Genomic DNA, 13,152 nt, shown 5'->3' on the forward strand with positions numbered 1-13,152 from the left:
CAGTTTGCAAGTTTGTACAGCAGCTCTAGTATTTACATGAGTCATGCATTACATCACCTGTTTGTTTTTCATTAAGTTTTTTGGGTAAATGGAGGTTGTATCTGTGTTTAGTCAATTGTGACATCTTCAAAAGCTGCCGTCTGCTTTCTGTAGCTGCGGGTCAGGTCACTCAGTAAAGAGTGGTGCTTCCCTGGCTTACGAACAATATCGAGCAGTTCAGATATAATTTTTATTTGCTCTTTATTTCTGACACGAGTTTTGAATACTTGTGTCAGAAAACTCCCTCAGTTCCCCATTACAGTGGTGCTCACAGCATGGAACGGTAGTTACATTAAAGAAAATCATCAAGTCTTGGCAGAAACTAGGTCTTCGCCACTCAAAAGAACAAGCTATTAAAACTTTTCCTCTCTGAATAAATAGAGCTACTTTTAATTGGAACTATTTATTTTCTAACTATTTCGAGGCAGACGTGTTCATCTGCGGGTCTGTGTGTTACTTAGAACAGCTATTTAATTTGTTGTTTGGAGTTATTTGACTACTTCTTTCTTGCCTGTTTCGTCTCACGTCTCTCTGTTTCTTTACCGACCCTCAGCTGCCAAGACGCTGCAGATCTTCAACATTGAGATGAAGAGTAAGATGAAGGCTCACACCATGTCAGAGGAGGTCATGTTCTGGAAGTGGATCTCTGTAAACACCGTGGCCTTGGTGACAGATACTGCCGTCTATCACTGGAGCATGGAGGGGGATTCCCAACCGACCAAAGTATTCGATCGGCACGCCAGTCTGGCGGGATGTCAGATCATTAACTACAGAACTGACGAACAACAGAAGTGGTTACTGCTGATAGGGATTTCTGCACAGGTATGAAAACACAGATGATATAAACATTTTCTGCGAAAGGAATATTTATCTCTCCAATCCCTGTTTATTGCCTTATTGGACAAAAGATCACACAAAAAACACTTTATCTGAGGTCAACCTTTGTTCTCTTCACTGGGCTGGAAGGTTTTGGCTGTACGCAGGTAAACACTGGAAAGCAAAAAAAAATTGTTTTTACCATACTAAGTTTTGAAACCTTTAACTATTGTGCAACAGTGAATTAGCTTAAAAAAAAAAAAATTCTGCATTCCTAACCAATGACTGGATCATCTACTGTCTACAGGAACCAATAAACTTGGAACCTCATCACTTCCCAGATTTATTGTTTGCTGACTGAAGGGGAGGATAAAGAGATCAAGCTGTTATGCCATTGTATTATGCCAATAAGGGTGTATAATGTCATAAAAAAAAACACAATTTAGTGTCCACGAACACATAAAAGACACACATTCTGAGAACAGTGGCATGAAATTCTAACAATTAAGCTTCCCAGAAATTTCTGCTGTAACCAGCCTCGCAGCATTTTATCCTTCTCTTACACAAAGAGTTGGATGTTTTTTGGGTTTTTTTGGCTGTAAGCCGGACTCGTTCCCGGTGGGCGCTTTGTCACAGATTCTGTTCATGATTTTTATGAACAGAATTTCTAGGAGTAGCCGAGGCTTCCACTTTGTTAGCCTCATGATCGTGTCTCTGCCTTTTGTGGATCTTGTGGTTCTGTTGGCTTCATCAGGTGGTGGCCTACAGATTGCATTTGAGTGGTTCACAGCCGAGTGGGAAGCGGCATTGATGATAATTAGCACCTCCAGCTCTGAGGCCATGGTTTGCAGCTGGAAAAGGGTAGAGTGCCTATTCCAGGTCAGAGTTGCTGTCCCAAGTGAAGGAGTTTAAGTATCTCTTATTCACAAGTGAGGGGAGCGGGAGACTGACAGATGGATTGATGCCACATCCGCAGTGATGAGGATGTTATACCGGTCCGTTGTGGTAAACAGAGCTGAGTGTAAAAGTGAAGCATTTACCAGTTGATCTACGCCCCTACCCTCAGCTATGGTCACAAGCTTTTGGTAATAACTGAAGAGCACAAGAAATAGGTTTTGTCTGAAGGATCAAGCTTAGGTATCAGACTGGGATACCTCCTGTGTGTCTGCTGGGCAAGGTGTTCTGGACATGTCATAGTGGGAGGAGGTCAAAGAGTAGGACACACTGAAAAGATGACATCTCTTTGCTTGCCTGAATGAGATGGAGGAGGCGGTTGGGGAGAGGGAGGTCTGGGCTTCTCTGCTTAGGTTGCTGCACCCTGTGACCTGGCCCTGAATAGGTGAAAGAAAAATGGATGGACACATGTCTTTATTGCTGACTTGCTGAATCTCAATAAGAAAATCAATATACCACTCTTTTTCTGTTTTTCTAAAGGAGTCTGGATCTAGAGGACTATGTCAAAGTATGACAACATGCATACATATTTCAAAGTAAACTTGTTTTATATGTATATGTAAATCAATTAAGCAAACAGTTTGTTTACCCATATCTAACCAAATGCACAGATAATACCTACCATTTGTTCACATACACATACAAACACACTGCCTGAAATTTAAACCTGTATCTTTGATCCTTAATGACTTGAACACATCAATTTTTTTTCCCCTACCCTTTTTTTCTTTTTCCTTGTCCTCCAGCAAAACCGTGTGGTCGGAGCAATGCAGCTGTACTCCGTTGACAGGAAAGTGTCCCAGCCCATCGAGGGCCATGCTGCTGCCTTCGGGGAGTTCAAAGTGGAGGGAAATGCCAAACCTTCCACTCTCTTCTGTTTTGCTGTGCGCTCACAGGCTGGGGGAAAGGTGAAGGCCATTCGAATGTACCCATGAATGCTATCTGTGTTTTTAGCTGCTAAGCAAACTGCTTTGAAAGAGTAATGTTTATGTTAGAATCATATGAAATAACTTTTATGCTTCATGGCTTTTGGTTCAAATTGAAGTTCCTATATGGTAACATCAGGAAAGTTTATTAATGTACAAATCCTCAACTCTGATGTTCTTTTTGGTCTCATTTGCTTTACTGTTGTCTTGGTTTACTTCTACCAGTTACACATCATCGAAGTTGGTCAGCCAGCTGCAGGAAACCAGCCATTTGCTAAGAAAGCTGTGGATGTGTTTTTCCCACCAGAGGCCCAGACAGACTTTCCTGTTGCTATGCAGGTAAAGAAAATGAGATTTCTTCTACTGTACTCTGCTCACCACATTATGGGTCACTCCTGAATGTTTCTCTTTCTAATTATTCTCCTCAGATTGGTAGTAAGCATGGCGTAATATACTTGATCACCAAGTATGGTTACATTCACCTGTACGACCTGGAGTCTGGAGTGTGTATTTACATGAACCGAATCAGTGCTGAGACCATCTTTGTAACTGCTCCTCACGAAGCCACCTCGGGAATCATTGGTGTCAATAAGAAGGGACAGGTGAGAAGCAAACGGACCGTGAGTGCGTGCAGAACAAATTGTCAAGTGAAATTTTTATTCATAGTGGATAATTTGACTGTAATTTTTTGGCTAGCTATGCTTGGCAGACATTCTTAAACTGTACTGTTAACTGGACACATTTCTTAAGTTTAGTTATTTTTACTGTGCAGTTCTTAATTATTATCTGTTCCTTTTTTATTATAGGTTTTGTCAGTATGTGTGGAAGAGGAGAACATTGTAAACTATGCCACCAACGTGCTGCAGAACCCCGATCTTGCCCTGAGGATAGCTGTCAGGTCAAACCTTGCTGGGGCAGAGGAGCTTTTTGCCAGGAAGTTCAACACTCTGTTTGCCCAGGGAAGTTACTCAGAGGCTGCGAAGGTTGCTGCATCAGCACCCAAGGTACGCCTGTCTCTGCTGCTGTTTTGTCATTCTTGCCTATGCTAATATGAACCACGTGTGGGTGAGAACTGCATAAGGAGTCTTGCATTTGCACAGAATCAAATTGTCAAATATTTTTCTGTTGGTGCTTAAAACTATGACGGTTACACACACTGTGATTCAGCACTGAAAAACGAAACACAAAAAGAATCCCATATATGTTCATGTGAAAACACGGCAATAAACATTAAGTTCTCCTTTAAAACATTCCATGGAATCTGCTTTTGTTTTGTTTTTTACTCTACGACTAATAATTCCTTCATTCTTTGATGTCTTTCCTCGCCTCAGGGTATCCTGCGAACAGCAGAAACCATCCGCAAGTTTCAGAGTGTCCCGGCCCAGCCGGGTCAAGCCTCTCCACTGCTGCAGTATTTTGGTATTCTTCTGGACCAGGGCCAGCTCAACAAGTTTGAGTCTCTGGAGCTGTGCAGGCCCGTCTTGCAACAGGGCCGCAAGCAACTACTGGAGAAATGGCTGAAAGAGGACAAGGTATAATTGGAGAATTAAAGAAATGAGGCAGATTTGTAGATATACATTTATTTTGTTTATTTTACAGTGACCAGTGTAAGTGAAGTAGCTTTCCTCCTGTTGTGTTGTAGCTGGAGTGCTCAGAGGAGCTGGGAGACCTGGTGAAGGCCTCTGACCCCACTCTCGCTCTTAGTGTGTACCTCAGAGCAAATGTCCCCAACAAGGTCATCCAGTGCTTTGCAGAGACTGGCCAATTCCAGAAGATAGTGTTGTATGCTAAAAAGGTAATCAAGAAGGCTTATTGTATTTCCATTTAAATTTTGAGCATTGCACAAATAGCAGGCATGCAGTATGTTTATAGCATTGCATTGATGCTTGAAAGTGCATTTTTATCCTTCTGCATTCGTGTAGGTGGGATATACCCCAGACTGGGTGTTTCTGCTGAGGAATGTGATGCGTGTGAATCCAGACCAGGGTCTGCAGTTTGCTCAGATGCTGGTCCAGGATGAGGAACCACTGGCCAACATCAACCAGGTAAACATGCACAAACGTGAACGCCTCTCTCACTGGAGACATCCTGCTTGTGTGCTCCCTTTAAAATGCATGTGCCTGTTTACCCTTATACATGCACGCAAACGCACAAAGTGCCCAGTGTGGGAGCCTGCATATGTGTTATTCCAGATGTGGCAGCAATGCCAGGAATTCACTGAGTCAGTCACCCGCTCCCCCCTTTAAAGCCACATCATCACTCCGCTCTGTCCTAATCTCAAACAGGGAATATGATGACTTTATGAAAAGTGATGGTGTTAAGGTGACCTTTGCTTTTCAGATGTGAACTTTTCATGTTTAAGGACATCTGCAAAACAGAAACATCTGGCTACCGGGCCTGTGGTGTTTAATAGTTTGCAACTCAAACCTTTGCATGCTAACTCAAATCATTGTTCACAGATGGTCTGAAATAAAAAAAAAAAAAAGAAAAAAAAAAAAGGGAGAACTTTGTCTAGCTATTTGTGTTTTGACTGCTCTTTTCTCTCATGCTCTTTGGTAGATTGTTGATGTGTTTATGGAGGGTAGTCTGATCCAGCAGTGCACCTCCTTCCTATTGGATGCTTTAAAGAACAACCGCCCAGCAGAAGGTCACTTACAGACACGTCTTCTTGAGATGAACCTAATACACGCCCCCCAGGTGAATGTTAATGTTCAGACTCTCCTGCTTACAAAGAGCAACCTTGGCTTTAATAATGTTAAATACAGTGTGTTTGCTCATGTGTGCGTATGCACTGTTTTAGGTAGCAGATGCAATCCTTGGGAACCAGATGTTCACGCACTATGACCGTGCCCATGTTGCTCAGCTGTGTGAGAAGGCAGGACTGCTACAGAGAGCTCTTGAACACTACACTGACCTGTACGATATCAAACGAGCCGTGGTTCACACACATCTGCTCAACCCTGAGGTATGGCTGTAGAAGGGCAATGATGCTTGTATTTTGCTCTCTTGGGAGCGGCTTCATTTTACTATTTAATGTGTGAAAATGCTTCCTGAAATGACTCCATTTTCCTCTGTGCTCAACATGTTGCCTCACTTTCACCCCATTTTCTTTTTTCTTTTTAGTGGCTGGTGAACTTTTTTGGCTCCTTGTCAGTTGAAGACTCTTTAGAGTGTTTAAGGGCCATGCTGTCGGCTAATATCAGGCAGAACCTGCAGCTGTGTGTCCAGGTAGCATCTAAATACCACGAACAGCTGGGAACTCAAGCGTTAGTGGAGCTTTTTGAATCCTTCAAGAGTTATGAAGGTAGGTGCAATTGTTTTTCCCCATTTTCTGCAGGTTTTAATTCACAGTAGATTAACTCAACCACCGTGTTGTTTCTCCCCTCTCATCTCTCTACAAGGCTTGTTTTACTTCCTTGGGTCGATTGTGAATTTCAGCCAAGAGCCCGATGTTCACTTTAAATACATCCAGGCTGCCTGTAAGACCGGCCAGATCAAAGAAGTGGAGAGAATCTGTAGAGAAAGCAACTGTTACGACCCAGACAGGGTTAAAAACTTCCTCAAGGTATAAAGATCCCCTAGCATATTTTTCTGATATTAGCATCTCCCACAGTTAATTCATAATAAACCTCATGTTTCTTCTGCTTCTAGGAAGCAAAGCTAACAGACCAGCTTCCTCTTATCATTGTGTGCGATCGCTTTGACTTTGTCCACGACCTGGTTCTCTACCTTTACCGCAACAGTCTGCAGAAATACATCGAAATCTATGTACAGAAGGTAAGATCTACAGCTCGGGTGACTTTATACATAATCTCATTATTATCTAGTTATCGTTATTGAGCTGTATGATGCTTCTCTATTTTGCTTTCTCTGTTTTGCTTTCAGGTGAACCCCAGTCGTTTACCAGTGGTGATTGGTGGTTTATTGGATGTGGATTGTTCTGAGGATGTTATTAAGAACCTGATCATGGTGGTCAGAGGGCAGTTTTCCACTGATGAGCTGGTGGACGAGGTAGAGAAAAGGAACAGGTAAGACTAAAGGGTAAATGCGCAAGTATCATGCTGGTACATAAAAGCTGTTAAATCTAACTTCTGTAGGAATGAGATTAAATGATAGATCAGATTGCAAGACATGTTTGCGGTTTGCCTGAACCACTTAGTTATGTGTGTTTTTCCCCTCCAGTCATTGAAGGAAAAGAACAAATACTAACTTGAAAATTGTTTCTTTTCCAATAAACAATAGTAAAGAATCATGATCTCTTTAGCTGATGCCTATAAATCGTCAAGCATTCAGATACAGGAGTGGAATACATGAATATAAATATACAGACATTTATCTTTGTGTTTGCTCAGTGCATACTTGTTAGTTTAATGCATTCATGAAGTTGAAATTAAAATATTAATTTTAACACCAAAGGTGATTTCTAGTGTGGATTCTCTCAGGTTGTCATTATGTTTCATCGATACCTCAGTGTCAACCATCAGAATAACTTTTTCTCATTTAATGAAGCTATGTAGTCTGTATGAACAAATGTGAAAGTGAGAAACCCTAAAACATGAATCAATTGGCCTGCTGAGTGGACAATGCTGCCATCTAGTCTTCTGGCTGTGCATTACATCACAGGAAAAAGCTACAGTGTAGCATCATCTTAGAAATATAATGTGTGCTTTTACCAGTCCTTGCCATGAAATGAATTTTAAAAGCTTCTCCTAGGTATTATGTAATGAAGCTTTATATTAACGTACAGTTTCTGTTATCAGGTTGAAACTTCTGTTGCCATGGCTGGAGTCTCGTATCCATGAAGGATGCGAGGAGCCAGCTACCCATAACGCCCTGGCCAAGATCTACATTGACAGCAACAACACACCTGAGCGCTTCCTAAAGGAGAACCCGTTCTATGACAGCGCCGTGGTTGGACGCTACTGTGAGAAGAGAGACCCCCACCTGGCCTGTGTGGCTTATGAGAGAGGGCAGTGTGATCTGGAGCTCATCAAAGTATGTAGATCACAATGTATGGCTTTAGTGTCATAGTTTAAAACGCATTCATTATAATTATTTAAACTATTTGTTCATGTCAGGTGTGCAATGAGAATTCATTATTTAAGAGTGAGGCTCGATATCTGGTACGGCGGAAAGATCCAGAGCTTTGGGCGAATGTGTTAGAAGAAAACAATCCTTTTAGAAGACAGCTCATCGACCAGGTAAGGGATCCTGCAACTCTTCTTTTAAAGTAAAGTACACAAACATGAATTGTGTGGGTTTTTTTCTCAACATTTATTTTCGATTTTCCTCCTTTCAGGTGGTGCAGACAGCTCTGTCAGAAACCCAAGACCCAGAGGAGGTGTCGGTCACAGTGAAGGCCTTCATGACCGCAGACCTGCCCAATGAGCTGATTGAACTTCTGGAGAAAATCGTACTTGATAATTCAGTCTTCAGTGAACACAGGTACATCAGGCTCACAGCTTATTCTGCATGGTGATCATTTACCATTTTTCTAACTTTTTTATTTTTTGCAGAAACCTGCAGAACTTGCTTATTTTAACAGCCATCAAGGCAGATCGCACTCGTGTGATGGAGTACATTAACAGGCTAGACAACTACGATGCTCCAGATATTGCAAACATTGCTATCAGCAACGAGCTCTTTGAAGAGGCGTTTGCTATTTTCAAGAAGTTTGATGTGAACACCTCAGCCATTCAGGTAAAAACAAACATAATCCTGCTAAAACTGCACTAATGCTGGAGGTCGAAGTTACAGTAAGCTAAAGTTTCTAATCACAGAACTTTTTCTCTATAAAAATTTACATTAATATGTGCATTTATTTTACTCGATTAAGTAAAAATTTCCATTTCTTTTTGTAAAATAATTTGTTGCAACATTTTTAGTTGGGGATGTTTATATTTCATGTGTCAGGGTATACCTCATCTCTCGACCTGTAAGAACTGGGATAATCTCCTGGGCTCTCCTACCAAAGTTAGAAAAACATTTAAGAAAATCAGTGGATTAATGAATGAATTGATAGTTACCTTTCCTAAATCTGGGCCATTAAAAGTTCTTGTGGGTAAGCCCGTTAACTAAACTAACAAAGTCATTTGCCAATGATAGCAGGTTTCATCAGTGTCTCTTAATCACTGTGAATTTAGCACCTCTACGTAATAGTGAAAACAAATGAGCCTTAAAAATGCTAGTCCCACTGTTTTCTATTATTTTCTCATGTTGGCTCACAGATTATAACCATCTCTTATATTTTTTTTTTTTTTGAATTTTGTATCCCTCTAGGTACTGATAGAGCACATAGGGAACTTAGACCGTGCCTATGAGTTTGCTGAGCGCTGTAATGAGCCTGCAGTGTGGAGTCAGTTAGCAAGAGCCCAGCTGCACAGAGACCTGGTCAAGGAAGCTATTGATTCATATATTAAAGCCGTTGACCCGTCAGCGTACATGGAGGTGGTCAACGCAGCCAGCAAGAACAGTACGTTTTTGATTTACAGGTAAAACATGCTAATGATGTTTATCAGTCTTGGGTCTGAGCTGATCTGTAGTGTGTTGCTGTTTCTAGATAACTGGGAGGATTTGGTGAAGTTTCTACAGATGGCTCGGAAGAAAGCCAGAGAGTCTTACGTGGAGACGGAGCTGATCTTTGCTTTAGCTAAAACTAACCGTCTGGCTGAGCTGGAAGAATTTGTCAGCGGGCCCAACAATGCTCACATACAGCAGGTAAAAAAAAAAAACAACAACAAAAGTTCCAGCTGTAGTGTTAAAGGGTTGTGTAGCTGTTGCAGAATGTGCTTTTTGTTTTTTGCCAGAAAATGATTGTTAACTGCATATTCATCATCTGATCTCTACCTCTCCAGGTGGGCGATAGATGTTATGAGGAGGGTATGTACGAAGCAGCCAAACTTTTGTATAACAATGTGTCCAACTTTGCTCGACTTGCATCCACATTAGTCCACCTGGGAGAGTACCAGGCAGCTGTGGACAGCGCCAGGAAAGCCAACAGCACACGGACATGGAAGGAGGTAAGCGCCTCTGCGCACCAAGAATTTGACTATGAAATAGTCTGACTCTCTTAATCTATTATCATACTCTAGGGTAAATTACCACCTTTAACTGGGCTTAAAAGTAATTTAAATTTTGTGCACACACTATTAAAACAGATTGCACATCACGGTGGCAGTCTGCTGCTGTGCAGGAGATAATATAGTAGGTGTGTTTAACTTGTAAGTGCCCTTCACGTCAGGATCTACATCATAATTATTTCTGGAGTGTCTGATTCGTCTGATTTGTCTCTCAGCAAAATAATAATAATGTATGGATTCGTGAACAGCCACGGATTGCACATGGCTGCTATAATCTATAGTTTATGCTCATTAATTATTTATTTATTTTATTTAATAAGGAGCATGCAGGATAATGAATATCAGTGTATCAGTGCCAGATTTGATGAAAATGGCTAATTTGCATCTGTACCCCAAACCAGGGAATTAAAAAAAGAGAAACATAGAAATATGCAATAATCAGGTGTCAATATAGCAATTTTACTTGTATAGAACATTTCATTACATGCAAACTCAGTATGCTCAACAAAGAAGACAAAAACATTTCTAAGTTTACAGTGTCTTAAGGCAGAAAACACGCATTTAAAAAAGGACAAAATGCAGAGAGAGACAAACCCAAAAAAAAGAAAAAAGATTAAAAGTGATTACTGCCTTGGTTTGTTCCTTGTCTGAGGTGCATCACAGCTTGTCCAAACGTGTTGCACCACTTTGGAATATCCGGTGTAATTACAGGTCTCCACTTTGTCTGATTAATTTAAAAGACCTGGGGCTAAAGACACGAAACAACGCCATAATGCTATACTGAGCATAACTGAATCGATATAGTGCCCAATTTCAAGAGTAGTCATTTCAAGGAACTTTATTTTTATGACATTACAGACAGAAGCCCCAATGATCAAACGGTTCCTTACAAACAAGATAGACAGATGGTAAACAAAAACAGGACAAAACATAATGTCAGTGACATGCAATAGTGGATATAAATATAAATAGCGCTTATAAATGCATGGGGAAAAAAACAGAAAGCAGTGAGGGAGAGAAAGGCGTTATGACCACCCAGCAGTCTGAGCCTAGGCATCATAAACGAGATTTGTAAAACTACTTAAGGGGCTGATTTAACAGCTTTATGACTTTTTATTTTATTATTATTTTTGTTTTGTTTCTGTGCATATAAAATTGAAATTGAGTGATTTTCTTGCTGCAGTTTTTGTTATTATTACAGCTTTTAATTCAGGTCACCTCAGTGTTTCTAATATAGTCACTTCATGTAAAAAATGACAGATTCTTGATGATTAGAGGATTACACGAAAAGGTAGCAAAACATGATGATATGAATGATAGAAGTGCGTTTATCGTTGGCTGTCTCCAGTTTCATGCATTAATTTATTTTCAGGTATGTTTTGCATGCGTGGACGGCGAGGAGTTTCGTCTGGCACAAATCTGCGGCCTTCACATTGTGATCCATGCTGACGAGCTGGAGGACCTTATCAGCTACTACCAGGACCGCGGGTACTTTGAGGAACTCATTGCTCTGCTTGAGGCTGCTTTGGGTCTGGAGCGGGCCCATATGGGTATGTTCACCGAGCTCGCCATCCTCTACTCAAAGTTCAAACCTCAGAAGATGAGGGAGCACCTGGAGCTCTTCTGGTCCAGAGTCAACATCCCAAAGGTAGAGTGTTTCTGTTACTATGTGTGCGCGTTTGCCCGTTTCAAAACTGTTCTTTCTTTTGTCAGATCAAAGAGGTTGCTTGTGTGCCATGAAATCTTTTGATTCATTACTCAGTGAACATTTCTGCTTCTCATCAGCGCCATGAAAAGAGAAGCAGACAGAAAATTAATTGACTTGTTTTTTCTGTCTTTTACAGCTAGTTCTTTCATTTACCAGCTTTATGCAACTGTTTGTCATCTTGCCCTCAAATAACCCTTTAAAAACTTTAAATATCTTTTGTCAGGAAGGTGAAAAAAATGAGTTTTTAAAATGTTTAAAAGCATGAAAGTACTATTTTATTTTAATATTTTGCTTATTTCAAAAGATGCATATTAATGCATCTATATAAATGGTTAAAAAAATAATTATGTTTTGATATGAATGATTTTCTTGGCTCAGTCTGGTGATGTGTTTTTTTTTGTTTTTTTCTTCCTGCTTCTCAAAAAGAGTAGGTTACATAAAAAATAAATCATCTATTTGATGTCAGCCTTTCAAAGCTTCAAGACATTTTACTTCAAATATATCAAATCTATTAGACCAGACAAACAAATCTCTGACAGTAATAAATGTTTTCTGTGTCTACCAGGTTCTTCGTGCTGCAGAGCAGTCTCATTTATGGGCAGAGTTGGTTTTCCTTTACGATAAATACGAGGAATATGATAACGCTGTCATCACTATGATGACTCATCCGACTGACGCATGGAAAGAAGGGCTTTTCAAAGATATTATTGCAAAGGTAAACACGGCTATTTTTAAATGTTTATCATTTTCACAAACTGCTTAAATGATCATTTGATCATTTATTGTGTTTTTTTTTTCTTTCTTTTTTTTCTTTTATCCTTTAGGTTGCCAACGTGGAGCTCTACTATAAGGCTCTTTCCTTCTATCTGGATTACAAACCCCTCCTACTGAATGATCTGCTGACCATTTTGTCTCCTCGGTTGGACCACAGCCGGGCTGTCATCTTTTTTAGCAAGGTAACAGCTGGAGATGGCACGATACCACTTTTTTATGTCCGATACGATACCGATATCATAAATTTGGATATCTGCCGATACCGATATTAATCCGATATAGTGTGGTGTTTTTTTTTTTTGTTTTGTTTTGTTTTTTTTTAATCAATAAAACTTTTTTTTAATATCTTGCTGCATTTTGTATACGTTCATACTCAAGTTTAAATAAACAACACTAAAGCTATTCTGTTATACCTGTATGTTTTTAAAAAAAAAAAAAAAAAAAAAAAAAAATACACTGCACCCAAAATATTTCATAGTTCAGCAACACTGATCAATCTAATAAACTTAAACCTACTCCATCCTCCCTATTCTGGTATTTTAAAGAGTACTTAGGTTGCTTAATATTTCTGCTAACTAATAGGGTTGCAAACTCCCAGCAAAAAAAAAAAAAAATAGGGAACCACCCCCCACCCTCCACCTCATGATGCTTAATTGACATAATCAACTTTAATTTGATGCAGTGTGAAGAGAAAAAAAAAAATGCACAGAAATAAATTATTTTTCAAGAATAATTAAATAGATTCAACATCTTTCTTCAACAGAATTGCAGACTGCACAGATGGCATCTTCCCAAAGGAAAAAGTACTATAGCTTACTAGGGTATATTAGACTTAACAGTTACTATATACAGTAAT

General features: G+C 40.0%; 1 protein-coding gene across 6 annotated transcripts in view; it reads left to right on the top strand.

Moving 5' to 3' along the window:
- The window catches only part of cltcl1 (clathrin, heavy chain-like 1), a 29,935-nt gene that overhangs the window by 9,254 nt on the left and 7,529 nt on the right, over window positions 1-13,152 (top strand). For 5 of the 6 annotated variants that reach the window (XM_005473528.4, XM_025896895.1, XM_005473529.4 and 2 more), the window contains 24 exons: window positions 593-861; window positions 2,556-2,717; window positions 2,961-3,074; window positions 3,164-3,337; window positions 3,542-3,739; window positions 4,067-4,267; window positions 4,378-4,530; window positions 4,658-4,780; window positions 5,295-5,432; window positions 5,536-5,700; window positions 5,859-6,039; window positions 6,137-6,300; window positions 6,387-6,512; window positions 6,621-6,763; window positions 7,496-7,730; window positions 7,814-7,936; window positions 8,035-8,180; window positions 8,252-8,435; window positions 9,015-9,207; window positions 9,295-9,452; window positions 9,590-9,754; window positions 11,187-11,462; window positions 12,088-12,237; window positions 12,347-12,478. In XM_005473528.4, coding sequence (XP_005473585.1) covers window positions 593-861; window positions 2,556-2,717; window positions 2,961-3,074; window positions 3,164-3,337; window positions 3,542-3,739; window positions 4,067-4,267; window positions 4,378-4,530; window positions 4,658-4,780; window positions 5,295-5,432; window positions 5,536-5,700; window positions 5,859-6,039; window positions 6,137-6,300; window positions 6,387-6,512; window positions 6,621-6,763; window positions 7,496-7,730; window positions 7,814-7,936; window positions 8,035-8,180; window positions 8,252-8,435; window positions 9,015-9,207; window positions 9,295-9,452; window positions 9,590-9,754; window positions 11,187-11,462; window positions 12,088-12,237; window positions 12,347-12,478 — 4,073 coding nt within the window. Of the gene's footprint in view, window positions 1-592; window positions 862-2,289; window positions 2,318-2,555; window positions 2,718-2,960; window positions 3,075-3,163; window positions 3,338-3,541; window positions 3,740-4,066; window positions 4,268-4,377; window positions 4,531-4,657; window positions 4,781-5,294; window positions 5,433-5,535; window positions 5,701-5,858; window positions 6,040-6,136; window positions 6,301-6,386; window positions 6,513-6,620; window positions 6,764-7,495; window positions 7,731-7,813; window positions 7,937-8,034; window positions 8,181-8,251; window positions 8,436-9,014; window positions 9,208-9,294; window positions 9,453-9,589; window positions 9,755-11,186; window positions 11,463-12,087; window positions 12,238-12,346; window positions 12,479-13,152 lie in introns of those variants that run through there. The other variant, XM_025896896.1, reaches the window with a different exon arrangement.

Source organism: Oreochromis niloticus, linkage group LG12 (genome assembly GCF_001858045.2).
Source record: "Oreochromis niloticus isolate F11D_XX linkage group LG12, O_niloticus_UMD_NMBU, whole genome shotgun sequence".
Taxonomy (NCBI): Eukaryota; Metazoa; Chordata; class Actinopteri; order Cichliformes; family Cichlidae; genus Oreochromis; species Oreochromis niloticus.